Source organism: Aphelocoma coerulescens, chromosome 5 (assembly GCF_041296385.1).
Source record: "Aphelocoma coerulescens isolate FSJ_1873_10779 chromosome 5, UR_Acoe_1.0, whole genome shotgun sequence".
NCBI lineage: Eukaryota > Metazoa > Chordata > Aves > Passeriformes > Corvidae > Aphelocoma > Aphelocoma coerulescens.
In genome coordinates this window covers 32,689,388-32,707,083 of record NC_091019.1, presented here as the reverse complement: position 1 = coordinate 32,707,083, position 17,696 = coordinate 32,689,388, and the positions used below count along the sequence as shown (strand labels likewise).

Here is a 17,696-nt window from a genome sequence, read left to right as displayed (position 1 = left end):
TTCTCAATAGAAGAATCAGCTTTTTTTAATTGAAAATTAACATATACAGCCTGTGGTACTCTACGCAAATGGATGCAAATAAAGAGCTTCATATAATACAGCGCCTTCTGGACTGATCTCACAGTTACTTATATATACAACATCTGAATTGTTCAGTGCAACTGCTCCCATGCCTGTTCCTGACACTGGATTAAAAATTAAGACAGTCCAGCCTGAGACTTTTTTCCCAGATGCACCAAATTAGGCTTGCTCAGTCACTCTGTCTTGAGACGGAGAGCCTCCCGCCGTTGCTTCTGAACCGTCCTGGAATCTTCCCACAGACTGGGTCCTCTGATGTTCTCCCAGTTATCCAAATTAGATTTTTCCAGCTTCTGCAGACAAACAGCAAAAATAACAGTGTCACTTTGACAGATCCATGATTTAAAGTATGTATGATTCCAAACTGAATTCTTTTTTCACAACAAACTCAGTATCACCATTGGGTTGATGAACTTTCATCTACTCTGCATGAGAAATTCAACAAGAAAGAAAAAAACCTAGGAGTTACCCATATAGCTGCATAAATGACTAAGATAGGCATTACTGCATGTGCTTGTCAGCAGGTAAGTAACATTTAAGGACAGGAAGCACTGCAGCATCTGAACACAACTGAAGACACCTTGTATTCACTTTTTCTCCTCTCACCTTGTTTTCCAGATCTGTTCTTCGACTGCAAGCCTGCCAAGCACTGAAGTAGTAGGAGTGACAAGCATTGGTATAGCTCAAACAGAAGGATTAGTAATTAGTGACCTGAAGTATCCTGTCAGCACAAATACAAAGCATGTTGGATTCATTATCTAGCATAAGGAGAGACAGCAACGGTGCAAACCCCTTCAATCCATATGGTTTTAACTTGAGAGAGGTATGCAATGCTTTCTGCTGACTAGTTTCTCATGGCACCCAGCCACCACAGATAGGCCTCTTACTAAGTCATACATGAGATATGTTAACTGACTGAACTGTCAGGTAGTGAAAAACTAGATTTAATTACCTTCTTGCCTACTCCTATCATCCCCCTCAGACCTACAAATGACTGAAGTATTTATCTAGACTTAGAGGCAACAAATATGAAGCACAGACGCCCTTCTGACCTCACCTACCATGTGCTGCCATCAAAGAACACAAACATGTATTGCATCTTCACCATCCTGTTGGCAGAGGCATATCTGTCCCTCCCCAGAAGGGGCAAGGCAAGCCTGTTGTTCCGGCTGTGGAACAACACATTGGACATGATGGGGAGACTGAGGAGAGGGTCTGCACCACTGCCAGAATCAGGTCACACTGACTATTCTAGTAGTCTCAGACGCTACTGAACAGGGCAACACTGTGTACCAGTAATGAATGATACATACTGCAGTGGGACTTAAACCTGATCTGTGATCAGGGCCTCATCTCAGCAAATGCTGTAAAAATACACCAGAAAATACTTAACCCTACCCTGAGCCTGTGGCCTAATTTGTCTACTATCAATCATTCAAATAAATGGCAAACACCCAGGCACTTGAATAATAGTTGCAGAAAAATTCAACAGCTGTAACAGAATAGACCTGCTGCTATTAGTTCATGTTATGTAAAAGTTTCTTGATTCTTCTACAATTGAGGAGATTGCAATGAGGTTTGTCAGATATCAAAAGAAATTAGGCAACACTCTACAGAAGATATATCAGAACACATGCACAAACATAGCAGACTTTCACAAGGTAGGAGCAACTGATTTTTTTGTACAGTAGAGTTGGCATAGGTCTTGCTGAAGAATTGTCTTTACTACTGTATACATCTTATGCTTAGCTGGTACTTCATTTCAACCAGAAGGGATCTGAGCTGACATGGAAGGAGAGAGAAGGAGGAAAGGTACTCATCATCCCACACAACAGAGACTATCCCCTCTGATTGCAAATTCAGAATTTAACATCTGATTCTAATGGAAGCTTCAAGGGAACTACACTGAAAATAACCTTGTGCTTTAAAAGAAGGGATGCATGCTGATTTAATTAAACACAAAGGTATCACACAGCTGTGAGGATCTCAGCTATTCCCAAAGTTGTTTGGCTCCCGAAACCTGAACATGAATCAACTTTTAAAATAACTACAACAAAACTTGTAGTATTTAAAGATAGGCTACATAAAGAAGTCTATCAAAAGAGACATGAATACTGAAGATCTTTACCAAAAAGTTCATGTTAATTTGCCCCTGAAACTTCACAAAGGCTTTACAGAGAGGAGGTTTGTCAAAACCAGGAAGTATTTCAAAACTGTAATATCCAAACAAACCAGTACCACAAAGTATCTTGGCAGTTTCCAATAGAAATCATAAAGGTACCTAGAAAACACACTGTGCTACACTGGCAGAATAAAACAACACGGTTACGTGCAGTGAATGGCACTGCCCAAGATGACAGATAAGGTCTGTTGATCAATTAAAATTTAAAGAAATAAGGATTCCAATGCATACATAGGAAGACTGTATTTTTATTGTCATTATATTTATAGAGATCATTAACATTTTGTGTCATGTATAAACACTGTGTAGTATCTTACTGCAATTCAAGAAGAAAGCAACTTCCTTATTATCATGGCACAGTATCTGCAAGACTTAGTTTGTGGGATAGTTATCAGTCATGAATGATTAAACATTTCAACTTTCTGAACTGATACTATGCATTTTGGAATAACAGAGCACTCCTGTTGCATGTGGATAGGCATAAAAAGGAGTACCACCACTGAAAGGGGATGTGAAAATCTGTTCTGCAAGGCTTTGCTATTGTATAGCTATTTTCACATATATCTGTCCTGGTTCTGGGTGGGGTAGAGTTAAATTTTTTAATAGCAGCCAGTATAGGGCGATGTTTTGGATTTGTGTTGATAACAGTGTTGGTAACACAGGGATGTTTTCATTACTCTTAGCAGCTTACACAGTGCCAAGGCCTTCTCTGCTTCTCACCCCACCCCACCTGCCGCTGAGCTGAGGGTGCACAGGAAGGGACACGGCTGGGGCAGGTGACCCCAACTGACCACAGGGATATCCCACACCTTATGGCACCATGCTCAGCATGTAAAGCTGGGGGAAGAAGAAGGAACAGGGGGACATTCAGAGAGATGGAGTTTTCTTTCAAACCACCTTTACACGTGATGGTGCCCTGCTCTCCTGGGAATGGCTGAACACCTGCTGCTCATGGGAAGTGGTGAATGAATTCTGTGTTTTGCTTTGCTTACACCAGCACCTTGTGCTTTAGCTATTAAACGGTTTTTATCTTAATCTGAGTTTCCTCATTTCTACCATTCCAATTCTCTCTCCCATCCCATCATGGGGGAGTGAGCGAGCAGCTGCATGGGGCTTGGCTGCTGGGGTTAAACCAGGACAGCACCTCACATACAATTGAGTAAAACCCTACCCTTTTTGCTTGATTACTGACATGAAAATTCTTACAACAGTCTCACCCCAGAATAAATGGCTACATTAGATGCAGGCTAAAGACATGCACATAGCTACATTTTAAATTCATCTTAGTGATGAGAATAAGACCAGACTGACAGTCCTTCTCTTAATTAGGTGCAGCACAAGCTGCAAAATTACACAGCTCCTTCAGATTGCCTGAACTGTACAGTGAGAATTCAGGTAAGCAGCTAATTCTGCTCTTAGATCAAGTTGAAGTCAATATCTTTCATTCCATCTGGCTAGGTCTTCTTAATTTCTTATTTATTTTTTTCATTTTAGCCACTTGGACTCTGCCTACCTAACTTCATGAAGACATCACATCACGTGTTAAACTACTTCCAGCTTTTACTAAACTGAAATTCGTATGAACTGGAAGGCTAAAAACCAAAAGACTTCTTCTCCCAATTCAAATGTACTAAACAGTCAATCATTGGAGACTACAATGAAATGTAATTAGATCAGATCAGCAGCACTTTTCCTGCTTGTCTAAAATAGCCCAAAGGATATTGAAAATTAGCTGTTTAAAGTAAGATCAGTATAGTCCATTAAATCTACTGATTCACTCCCTAAATCAGCTAAACTGCCTCTTAAGAGTACAGGACTGACAGAAGCTGTAAATTCAAGGAAAAAAATGCAGTTATTCAGACAGGCACAGTGAAAAAGAAAAATATGTTCAACTGTTTGCCACACTTAACTTTTAAGACTTGTTAAACAGCTTGACTGGTGCAAAGGTACCCAAAAGGACATAAAAAGACCTTCTTAAGGTCTAAAAGACTTCTTAATTGCTGGTTCAAATGCCTGGCTTAAGCAGAACTCATAAGCCTCTGTCAGCCTTAAAATAAAATAAAATTTTAAAAAGAGTTTGAATTCTACTCTTGCAGGATAGTCTTCATGCCACAATACACAAACTGAAGTCTGCAGATCAATTTAGAGCTATTAGTGCTCAGGCTGAGTGAATTCAAGGTGGCCGCCTGCAAAAAATGTTTGGCTTTAGTCTCAGTTTCTCACATGTTAAAGGAGGGATAAGGGAATCCTGTTTACTTTACAGCTTGATGAAATAAATTCTGTGAGGAGCACCACAGAAAGAAGTAGCTCTGATACAGAGAGACAATTATTTCCCGTCATTATAGTAAGCAAATCCATTTGCAGACAAAAGATGAGCCAGGGAAAAATATCCTCATGGCTGTAAGAGGCAATGAAAGAATTAAACCAATTGAACAGTCTGTTTTTTAAAGGTGTCAAAAAAGCTTGAAGAGACAAAAGGTACATTGAGGAGCTCTGTAATGACATATAGATGAGGAGGTACAGAATTACAGCTAACACTGAATCTGCTGTCTTGTGCATGACTGAAAATCCTAACTTCATCATCACACTGATACGGCTTTAGCGGGGGTTTTTTTATAACTCTTTCCCAGAGCCATCTTTTTGACATCTCATTTTCTTAATATAAACTGGGTGTTACTTACTTTGCTTAGGAAGTGACATAATTTAATATCTGCAATTAGTGATTTAATAATCTGGGATTTAATAGCCCATGATTAGTCATTTAATCCTCAGTTTAAAAAGAAGTATTTTTTCCAATTAAAGACTGTTTAGTTTTTATGGTATTAGTAAACAAACAAGTTATCAAGCAGCAAACTATGGCCAGAGTAAGATTTTTTTTTTTGTTCATCAAGGGAAGAATTGGCATGGGTGAAGGGGGGACTGGCATGTAAGCATCCAGATAACTGCTTCTCCTTTTGGCTTTGCTGAAGACTGGCAAAAACCAATAGAGGCTTTGTTGCTTACTTCAGTGGCATCCAATAGCATTCATCTATGGCACAATTAATTAACATATGGTGAACTGGTTTAAGACAGTCTTTCCCCATGTGTTATTTTTCCTTTAATTATGCCAATTCAACTACATGGGGCTGTGCTCTGACCAGAAAAAAAAAATAGTTTAGTAAAATAAACTCATACTGCTTATGAACAAATCCTATCTAAGCATAGGACTATGCAAACACTTGAACTGGCATAGCTGAAGAAAACATTGGGTGGAGAGAGAAGAGAAACATCTTTGAGTGACTATGTGTAAAAGATGTATATTGAGGAACTACACCATCAGTTTGTCTGTGCAACCTTTTCCTGATCCAAAGCATGCAAACAGAACTTGCCTCCACCCCAGAGGTGTCCCAGAGTTTAATTACTGTTCACAGAGTACTCTCATAGTTTTGTGTGAAGCTGTTACAGTGATACAAAGTGCTTAGTAAACTAAACAATTATATCTCTCAGTTGAAACTACATGATTACACAGCCTTGAATTTTTAACATAACAGAAAACAACATGAGACAGACTTGCATCAGGAATTAGGCTTTGCCAGAAGTTCCTCCTAATTTATAAACAGTTTTCCTTCTTAAAATTCAGAATCTCTTAAAAACCACATTAAATCTGAGAGGATAATCCAGTGCTATTTATGCATTACACCTGCAGCTCACCCAAGATGGACTTCTCAGTCCAAAAGATTTATGATAAAGTCAAGAGAACGCATGCATGGCTCATTTACTTTCAGCGTATCTTCTTTTCTTAAGCAAAAATGAAGCTCAGAAAGGTCCAACATAAATAATAGCATGAGTGCAGCAGTACAACTTCAAGATCAAACGTCCCAAATTCAGCAAATTCCACTTTTAATTAAACAATTAAGTACATTTAGGATCGTTTTAATTTCTCTTGTATAGGAAAGTTTTATCAAGCTATGGTTATTCTGCCCCAGAAAGAGAGGTGCTGCTTACTAAGATTTATCCCTACATTTACAACTTGGGAGACCTAGCCAAGTCAACAGGACCAAGGAATTTCCCAAATCTGACTGCTTGATCTTGCTAACTTTATATCATACTAAACTTCATAAAGGGATGTCCTAGTTACTGCAGCACAAGTCTCTAAAATAGGAGCATCCCGGGACAAACTTTTGGGATGTTTGCAGCAACTTTTTCAGCTAAATAAAGGTGAACTTGACTGAAGGGAATATGTGATCTTTAACAGTGCAGGAGACCAGTAAGAGTAAAAAACGACAATTCTGCTGCTGCTAAGAAGAACATACAGATTTCTACAGCACGTCCCTATCTGGAGCCCAGAAAGCCCTTCTGATACCACAGAAATGGGTTCTTTCAAACAACTTCCTAAGACTACGAATGCTTGGAAGTGTGGACAATTTTTTCACTTTCTGTATATAAAATCTGGCACAGTCTGTCCTTCTAATAAAGATAAAAAGATACTCTAATAAAAAAAGGATGAGGTGTACCAGGATAAAAAAAATGAGACCCATGAGTCACACATGGTGTTTTTCCTTCTGAAGAGATATGAAAAACAAGGTTTCTTACGTGAGAGGAAAAAGCTGCAATGAATACCACAGCAAAGGGCTAAGAGATTACCACAAGAAATGATCAGCTACCACTATGAAACTAACAGAAGTGTGTGGGCATAAGAAAAGAAACAACTAGAGAAGGTTTACAACAGCAGTGTCAAATTAAACTTAAATCCAGGCCATTAAGTAACTACTTTAAAGTAACCACACTCCTTCAAATCAGCAGTCAACTTTACCAAACAGCCGACCCTTCTGAACTGGTGGGCACAATCTTCTGCCTCTCACATGCTCCCTGTCTATCCTGATCTCAGTTAGTTCAGGTAACATTCACACAGTTAGTGTAGTTTAGGACTTCTGCTTCTCATCTATGCTGCCCTGCTGATTTTCCACTCACTTCTCTTCCAGAACTTGCTTATCAATTCATATGCTGAAACAGAATGCTTTTCTCCGTGGGGAAACCATGATTTGGGCTAAATGTTAACATGACAATTTCAAATCTTTCAGCCATAAATAGTTTTTCAGTAACATCAGTGGCTACAGTTTGATTTGTGCTGTTGGTCAATTTCTCATACGGAAAAAAAAATCCCCGTTCCTTCTCTGTGGCTAACACCCCCTGTCTAATTGGTGTGGACAGTAATAGGAGTGTTATTCCCCCACTATACTACCAGTGACAGTAAAGCTACTTCTCAGCAATACTGCTGAGACACACAATGAAGTTAAACTTGGGAACTTTTCTATTCAATTTTTAGAAGTTTGATTATTTAGCTAAGAAATGTGCAAACATGGTCAGCTTCCGCCAGAATCTTGCATCTCATTTTTCTGTTTGATCAGTAAGCCTGTTAGGACAAGCAGTGACCCATTCTCTGACAGTAACTTGCTAAAGCAGACTACATTTTTATAGCATAGTTTGAACATTAAATAATGATAACAATAATTTGAGAAGCAAAGAACATGCAAGAATTATCTAATAATCTTTTAAAGTATTTCACATTTAGACTTGATTGTCCATGTGGACATCATCTAGAAGTACAATGACAATCACAAAATATTCCAGATAATGTTTTCAAAATTGGCCAAAACCAGAGAAAAAAAATCTAAGAAAAACAAACAGGAGGATATTCTTGCAAAAAGTCACTTTGCTGATTGGTGAGACAAGAACTTCCTTCAAAATTATCTGTTTTGCTGTATCATCTTCAGAAGCAGACAATGTGAGAAACATACACAGCCTCAGCTGTGTAGCTAAATTCCCACACACTATACTAAGTTACTTCAGAGATATTTCATACCAAAGATCCAACAATTCCCCACTGAGAGCCCATTATTATGGCAGAAGTGCTTAACATTTCCACCTAGCCAGCTGCACAAGAAAGTGTTCCCTATACTGGCTGCCTGGCAGAAGCTAGCAGCATTCCTTAGCACAATAAATTAAAGAATTCAGCCATGATGTGTGGATACAACTTTCCCTACCCAAACTTTTGGGGTTTTTTGTGACTGAGACAACACACAGTGTTGGTCCTAGCATGGTAAGTGTTGGTCAATTCGCGTGGCATTAAAAACCAAGAAAACAGCATGGAATGCAAGCTGGTACTAAGGATTCTATTTTGGAGAGAGGAGAAAGGGTGACGAGATTATTTATAACAGTCCCAACCATGTTTGCTGTCTGACTGTTAATCACTCACCTTGTTTTCCATCTATGAGACATCAGCGTCTTCTTATTGGAAAAGGAAAGTGCAAATGCAACATAAATGAAAGAAACAGCTCTCAGTTAAGGAAAATCCTGTGCTAAGAGATGACCAGGAAAGAACTTACAGGACTATTAAACAGAAATGCATTCCAGAAATAACACCAGATAAAAGTGATACCCTATGAACTTTACTCTGGAGGCTGTCCTTCTTCCTGCAAGAGGCTTTTCTACTAGGATTCTTCCTGTGCCATACCCATCACCAAATTCCACCTTCTTGTGTTTCTCTGCGAAAAACTATGAACATAGTTTTTAGTTTGAACACATTGAACTATGGTACAGGAAACTACTAAGATGTCAAGAAGAAAAGGTCAAAGCTATAGGTGGCTATGGACTGTACATCCACTCAGAATAAAATGCCTAACACAAACTATTTGAACTAAAATCCTTTCCCATGGCAGTTTCTATTGATGATAAAATAACACAACTTTGCACTTCTCTACAAAACATTGTGTTGAAGACTCATAATGAAATAAAAACATAAAAGACCATTTCACATGTAAATAAACTGAAATGCAAGAAACTCAACTCGTCCCAGACAACCTGGAGGGCAGTCAGAATCTAATGGCTAGGCTGGACAATGCACTAAGAAAGAAGAGAGCATGGAAGTAACACAGTGATTAAAGGGGTAAGAAAAGTATCTCAACCTCTTTATTTATCTCAACCTATTTATTGTCATAACAGTCACTAAGGGGGGATATTTTCCCAACATCTTTGTCAGCTCTCAAACAGCTCAAGGCATTTAGCCACTAGTATCTTCACAGACACTGAAGCATATCAATTCAGTACACTAATCTGTTAATTCTTAAACAGCAACAAAATCAGTAATCCTCTGGTACTGATAATGACAGCAACAAGATACTTGCAGATTTCAATGACTGGCATCATCCTGATGTCCACATACTTGAATGCAATTACCATGTTACTACACTGTCACTCCCTGAAAAAAGTTTCATCCACTCTGCTGGCACCACAATCCCTGAAGTTAAATCAAATGAGCATTAAGTGGCCTGAATCTTTTTCAGAAGAGCTTATTCAAATTCTTCTTTTAAGAGAGTAAATATATAGGTCATATTCCCAAAATGCCTCTCCATACACCTACTCTTAATTTTTGAACTGTCCTCAATATACATTTTAATACTGCAATTACCAGACTTCTGCTGTAATTGTCAGGGCAAACAATTAAAAAACTTCTGTCCAGAGCTAATGTTGACTTTTTGTGATTTATCAAATTATAAGGAACAAAACCTGCTCAATATTCATACTCTTTAAGTCAAGAAAACAGCATTTTCTAGTCTGACCATTTGCAGACCAGCATATTACATCAATTATGCCATCCTTGAAAGCAGCTGAAGGAAAACTTTACAAAGTTTTACAGTTGTGATATTCCGAAATACAAAGGACTCATTTTTCTTGCTGTTGTGTTCAAATGATGTTCCCATCTCCTAATAATGGATCTTATTTCTAATTTTACTATATTTTCTGCAATGAAAAAATGTTCAATATCTATCACTTTCTTCCTATGAAAGTATTTATATGGAAGTAACATTCTTCTCAGTACCTTTAATATTATTTAAATCCTCAAGTTTCTTTTAAGGCATTTTTAGAGCCCTAAGTCGGTATAGTCAGCCTGTTCTGCAACCTAATCCATTCTTAAAGGCCTGTTCAAAATGCAGTTACCAAAAGAAGAATCAGAATTTCAATCCCAGCCTCATCAGTGCCACACTCAGAAGTAAAATCACCTGGTCATCTACCATTCCTGTTTATATTCTTACATTGAATTAGCTTTTTGTGCCACAAGATCACACTAGAAGATTCAGCTGAATTATTTATTCACTGACTCCTAAATCTTTTCCAGAATGCAGTCCACTCTGGCCTGCATCTTCAGTTTTTTAAATAAATAACTTTGGCTACTCTAAAAGGTACTTTTCACTTTTAATGGGCCCATCTTACCAAGTAATATGAACAGCTCTCTGTCCCTGCCTTACCATGCTTTTACTACTGCAATAGTTTCAAATCACTTGCACATTAGTAATGATTTCACAATTTCTTCACATCACTGAAAAAAATACACAATATTGCCTATATGTCCCAAATCTCACAGAACTCTTTCAATAGCATCACCTTCCTGCCCAGTGATGATTCCCAGAGAACCATCAATCCCAGACTGAAATTTTCAGCAGCCACTGAAGTCTTCAAAGCCCATTCTTACAACATGGCTATAAACTACCAGAGTCTAGAAGGTATTAAACAACATCTTGTTTGATTATTAAGGGGTTTGGAAGCACATCTAATTCGAATACAAAGGATTTTTTTCTCTAAAAAAAAATACAGATATGTTTTTTGAATGTTGCTACTTTGCCAACATGGTTAATCATGAGTTTACATCCTCATTATTTTATTCTTGGTTTGCTGCAACACCATCCTGTTACTGATATCCTTCCTTGTCAGCTTACTTATCAGACAGCTCTGATGCCCTTAGCCATCTTTTATCAGTCTTCCCTGCTTTATAAATTACTCATTTACTGTTTCCATAGCAACCCTTCATGTTTTTATTTATTGTGATATTTTTTCCTCTACTTTCAATTGCTATTGATTCCCACTGAATATCACATATTTGATTCAAACTCCAGTGATTTTTTCCATTGCAAAATGTTAGTAAATTCTTAAGAAAGCTTTTATTTGCTAGAAAAACCCTTAACAACAATTCTATATTTTGGGGTCTGATGTAACTGAGGCCAGATTTTTTTTAGCATTTATTAGACCATTAATTTCGCAGAAGTATAGAAACCAAGTGCTAGAATAAGGAATGTTATTTTTAGACTGCATTAAACACATGAAGAGGAATGTACTATGATTGTTAAACAACCACAAGAATGTTTTTCACTCATCATAAGAATGAGGTTTTTTTAAACAGTATTTTTGTTCTTTCAAATAAAATACTCTAGGCTTTTGTCACAGGTCAAACACTTGATATTTTTTACAGTGTATTCTACAAGGCCCAGCTCAGCAGCAGAACTACATTCACATTAGTACCAGCATCACTAGTGGACAGAGCTGTGATTTATTAGGCAAAGGGGAGCAGCAGGGACTAATTGGTCATATGAGGACAAAAAAGTGTGTGAGAGGAATGCATGAACAATGGCAAGTGTATGCAAAGGTAGCTTGCTCTTTTGGCATGTCCCAAGGCACAAGATAAATGCCATTATTAACAGATCTGAGATACGAGAAATGCAGTATGAATTACACATGTAAATTCTTCCTTCCTCAAAATAGTATCCTGACCAGAAACACTCCTGTATGAAATAAACTTTTTATAGTTTGAGAAGATATAATTTAGTAAATTAGAAGGTAAGAAAAAGTCTTTATGTTAATTTCCTCACAATAAATCAAGTCTGTGATTATAACTTTTTACATCACCACCACATCAGAGACAAAATGCAGACTTCAACATGTTTGAAATATTGGAAATGTCTTTATTTTTTGCAATATGCCCATATGGGCATATATGTGTGCTTATAGGAGAAATTATGACATTGTAGAAGAATTCAGTATATATTCAATATGTACATTCCTGTAAGGACAGTGAGATATTTTTAAACATCTTGGGGAGGGCCAAAGGACATTTGCACGTATCAGGCAACCACGCTTCAGAAGAGCTGGCATGGTATCCTCAGTAACAGCTGCAGATATAATGCCAATAATATTGTAAAATAAGGCTTCACATATTAAAACAGTAACTTTTTTTTAACTGCCCTTGATCTCTTATCACACCATATTTAGTAACAGCCACCAGTGTAATCCTTCAATGTGACCTATATATTGAATTAGAAGGTGTTCCTAAGAGCTGTATTTTGGACAAGTCAAAAAATAAAGAAAGGAGAAAAATGTCCACCCAAACCCCTCTAGTCTGGAACAGCTGGGGTCCATAGAAAACTACTCTCCTAAATGTCAGCTGTAACTTGGTGATTGGTTAGATTTTGTCCACCAGAATACAGAGGTAACAGTGACTTAAAATTGTCACACACTCAGTGTGGAGCCTGCAAAGTATGTGCACGACTGCTGGTAGTTTCACAAATTTCACTGAAGCAAGAAATTAATATGTGCTTTCAAGCTGGTGCCCATAGTAAAGTATATATTGATATTAGAGTTCAAAACAACAATCCAAATCTACTTTCATTATGCAAATCCATTTGTTTTGTTGAACTGATCTGCCCTCTATAACACCCAAGCACTACTCTGGAAAAATTTCAGTCTGAGAACTCTCTACAGTTTAGATTAACTAAACAGTAAGATTGCTTCTGCCATTTCTGTCCATCAGAAAAGAGCCTCATTACCCAAGTAGGCTTGTAATATATTATTATGCCAGATGTATTTTGTTACCATTGACTTATCCATAAAGATAATGCAGTTATGGCTATTTAAATAATGTCCTTCAACTATTTACTCATCTTCCGAAGAAAAAGTAAGGCATATCTGAATACAGATCGGTTGATTTTGAGGTTAGGTATTGAGTTTGAGATGTGGTTCTTTTCACTGCTTGTGGTTCTTTTTACTTTTTCTTCCACATAAATAAATCAGAGCAGCCTTACAGTATATTGAATGGAAACGGAGAGACAGTAATCCCAGAGGCAATCAGAACTTAATGGATTTGTAAGTTTTGAGTCTCCATTGGAACTTTCCATCTTTTTATTCCCTGCACCAGAAATCACAATTCTTTATAGCGGGGAAGAGCCCAAAACTATTTGCAATAATGTTAAAAACTAGCAGATATCTTGTGAAATTAGGCCTGTGAAAATACAAAAGGTTAAGTTTTATTTTTATTTCAAACAAATCACAAAAGAGTAATAGAATAGTAAAGTTTTGTTATCAAGACCATGTACTGCCATGTGGACACCTATGAGAGTACAAGAACAATGGGTGCAATCGAGATTCTTCAAAGGCATGTGACAGAAATGTGCTATGGGAAGAAAACAAAAACCTGTGTTCAGCATAAAGGCTGCAAAGACAGATGAAGTATTAGTTGGACATTTGATTCAATTAATTTTAAAACATTAGGAACAATCTTAAATAGCTTTATCCTTTGTTTCTGGTCACAGAGAGACTTTTTCCAGTTTTTCCAACACAGTTTTTTGTAGGCCTGAAAATGTATGAAACTCTGGATATTAAGCTGGTCAAACATTTTAGAGTTCACTAATATTTGAAGAAAATGCAATGTTGAGGGAAGAGTGAACTATTTCTCTATAAAATTTTCTGAAACCACGTAAAAGGAATGACAGTTGTTTCATAAATTTCAGAAGCAAGAAATAACATAAAAGTACATCATGCACATTGTTCTGTAATTTGGTCTGAAGATCATCAAAACTCAAGCAGTAGAAGTGTTGACTTACATTCACACACACTCCATCCAAGGCCAACATCAGCTCTACATTTATAAACTAGGTTTAACCACAGAAACAGTGAATTTATTTGTACCACTGTACTTAATGCCTGGACATCAAAGTAAAGCTGCGTTCAGAAAGAAGCACTGTGTTTTCAAAAACCTTTCTCCACATAAAACCTTGTTTTTATTGGACATCAGTGAGTCAAAGGCAGATGGTTGATCTAATTTTAGTTAGGGACAGATACAACCCACCAGCGGCCAGGGTAATCAAGGGTAGCCAAGGTTATGGGCCCCAAGCAACAAATTTATTTTACCTCATATTCAGATTCCAGTGTCACAGTGTTCTGTTTTAACTTTTCTTTCAAAGCTGGATCAACCTGAAAGACATACAAAAATACAGCAAAAATGTTTGCTTTTAAGACTATTTTTTTATAGAAATCTTAACCTCAAATAAACTAAATATTGGTATATGCAAACCCTCCTTTCCTCTAAATGAGTTTATGTGCCATTTGTTCAGATACCAGGATGATGAACACAGCACGAGAATCAGGCTGAAATGAAACAGGTCAACTGCCAAATTACTAAACTCCAAAGGAAAACACATTTTTAACTATAGCCCTGCACTTGCATTACCTTAGATACTTAAGTCTGTCCCTGTTTAGTTTAAAAGTGTTAAACTAAACAAAACTTAAACGAAGGAAACGAGCAAAAAAGGATAAAATTGTGATCATGTAACATATTATACTCCCGAATGCTAAGTTCAGTGAATAGTTATACAATATATCCTGGTTTTCAAAGTCTAAACATGAGCTGAATTTCCAATTTTCTGGTGAACACACAGCTCTTTCCTAGTTTTGATTCTGTACTGACAGTGCTGGTGTTTCCTGTCACCTTTCAGAGATGCTTATTGAAAGAAAAAATCTAAGAACAGACATGTCAATGAACCACAGCAGACACATTTCACGTTTCAACTTCTGAGCCCAGAAGAAGTGATGTTCATCCCTCCCTCTGCCAAATAACATCTGTCTCCCACAGGTCTAAGAGTAGAAGCAAAGGGGAAAAAGATAATTAGCATTCTTCACGCTTAGAGAAAGCATTTTACCTTCTTCTCAAACAGCCACATATGCAGTATTCAGACATAGTTTTTAGGCAAACTAATTAAAATACCAAATAAATCCACCATGACAGAACAATCTCATTTTTAGAGCTTAAAAACCAAAATAGATGTGTAAGGAGACTGGTAGTATGTGTAGTTCTACACCCCTGGTGCACTAGTCCAACTACAACTAATTCAGTGAAGAAAAGTTGTTATTCTTAATTTGCTGCTTCTTGATCTGAACAGAAAGGGCTCAGTTACCCTCATCACAACCAACATCAAGCATCTAAAAGTAGTCTAGAAAACAAAAAGGAGGGAATACACGTAACAGAATTTTCCTGGTCAATGAGAAGATCCACCTTCAGATCCTCTCCTAACACAAGTTCCTACTCATCAGAGGTACTTTAAACACACATCTATTATCTGTATTGATGGGAATTGCTCTGAAGAATTTCCCTAGGCCATAATGTTCCCCTTGATTACAGACACTGTCTGCTAGTTAGCATGCAGCCTGTGAGACCTCAGTTCCTAAGTACGGATTCTCAGACAGGCAAGTCTAACACCATCTGTGCATGGCCAGAGGTTTGATTGCCCTATCTCATCAGTGATCTGGGCATAGAAATACACACATTTGCAACCTCCAGACTCATTACACTTGGGAACTAAGCCAAAATAACTAAAATGGTTAATGTTTGTACCGGATACAGCTCCCACCTTCTTGGTAATTAAAAAAAAAATTGTAAAACAAGATAGTGTCTCTGCACTGGCCCTCTACATCAAATAAAAAAATGAAATGCTCCATCTCTGTCTTGGCATTCAAGGCCTCTGTAGAACTGCCCCTCATTAAAGATGGATTGCCTCTCTCCCGTGACCACGACCTCCAACAACAGCCATGCTTCGTTAGAACAACGAACCCATCCATCACATGTGCAGAAATCCAAAGTCTTTGGGCAGCCAGACAGGCTTTGAAGCTCGCTTTCACAGAGAGATGAGTGATTGTGGACCTCACTGTATTCAGAACTAAATGCAAACACTATTTGTTATGCTTTGTGTTCTCACAATACACATATGGACAAGGGAAAATAGAAGCTCCTGTAAGTAAGCAGCAACAGTTTTATTTCATCCTACATTTTCTCTTCATTTAATAATAAGGCAGACAAAGTATCATGGTTGAAACACCATTTTTACCTAATTAACCACAGCCAGAATTTAACTTACAACAACAGTTCAATATCCCCATTATCGAGTTGTATTTTACCAGTTTTTAGTGTGTTTGTTTAATGTGTGGTGTTTGCATGGCCACATTTGTGTAAGGCAACGGCAAATAATCAGTTAAGCTACTACTGCTTCTCCTTCCTTCCAGCCCTTTCTGTCCTGTCTTTCTCCTGTCTTCATTCTCCTCTGCCTGCACAAAGACAGCTAAAACTGAGACACGGCATTCCAGTTTGATGCTGTAGCTTTAGTATAAAGAAAAATGCAGAAATGAAGTAGCCTAGTTGAAATTTCTTTTTAAAAAATACCCTGCAAATGTAAAATGAACAGAGAGTGCTGCTTCTTAGGAAGCAGGAATTTTATTCAGCAAATTAACTTACCCAAAAAGACTAGTTAAACCCTGTTTTGAGGGCAAACTATATACACATTTTAAGGTCACTCTGCAAGACATGTTCTTGTGCTCCAAGTTCCACCAAAAAAAAAAAAAAGTAAAAAAGAGGAGCAAGTATGTATTGCCTCTTCTCTTTATCTTTTTTGTTCCCTACATACACACTTACTCACATAGACTAATTTACACATACTTGAGCCTGCACAACAATTCAGTCACCTGCACATTCTAATGCCTTGACTGCAAACCCCTGCTTTTCAGCTACCAGATGAGATGGATGGGTTACAAATTGTTTTAGGAACCCATATAGGAGTTGAGAAAAAGTGTATTATAAAGTTCTGTTCCCACTGTGTTTGTACGATGCTGCACTATCTTTGAAACATCACAAGAACAACAACAACAAAAAAGGAAAACAGAATGATGCTATTTTCATTCTGAAAAGGCAGATAAACATCAATATGAGCCACAATCACAGATCATAACCAGGGAACACTTCAAATGGGGGCAGAGCCAGCAAAGTGCCCATGCCAAAGCAGTAGCTCCGTTCTATTACACATCTGCCACAAGATCCAAATACAAACATACATTTTGCTTCCATGATGACTACTATGCCAACACGTATTGCCAAATGAGCTAGAAGCATTCAGCTATGTACTGGCAAATGAATCTTCAGCTAAATTATGGATACAAATCTGTATTAGTAAATATGATGATGGCAGCAGACAAAGCCCAAATGCCGTAACAGCCAGCCAGTGTCCTCTTCACCATTATTTAGAAGGCATCAAGGAACAGAAAAGCTATTCCTTTACACTAGAGGACTCTTCTTGTTTGGCAAAATCTCAGCTGCTCCTTTAAGAACCATTTAAATTCAAACTTTGTCTCTAAATGTAGAATTCAAAGATGTGTGCATGTATAATTACAGCATAACTTCACATTAAATTCTTACTGAAAGACTACTGAAATACTTGATGTAAGTATTTAGACAACCTTCATGAAATGCTGTCTGCAAGGCTTTGAAACCAATACTATAAATACAATTTTCAAAGGCTTTACTTCTTTT

At 37.5% G+C, this 17,696-nt stretch overlaps 1 protein-coding gene across 3 annotated transcripts in view; it reads right to left on the bottom strand.

Annotated features, from left to right (window-relative positions):
• Window positions 1-17,696, bottom strand: part of COX16 (cytochrome c oxidase assembly factor COX16) — a 46,652-nt gene continuing 28,956 nt past the window's right edge. For all 3 annotated transcript variants that reach the window (XM_069017552.1, XM_069017553.1, XM_069017551.1), the window contains 2 exons: window positions 14,255-14,317; window positions 1-371 (listed from right to left, as the gene is read on the bottom strand). In XM_069017552.1, the coding sequence (XP_068873653.1) occupies window positions 255-371; window positions 14,255-14,317 (180 nt within the window). In that variant the 3' untranslated portion in view covers window positions 1-254. The remainder of the gene's footprint in view (window positions 372-14,254; window positions 14,318-17,696) is intronic.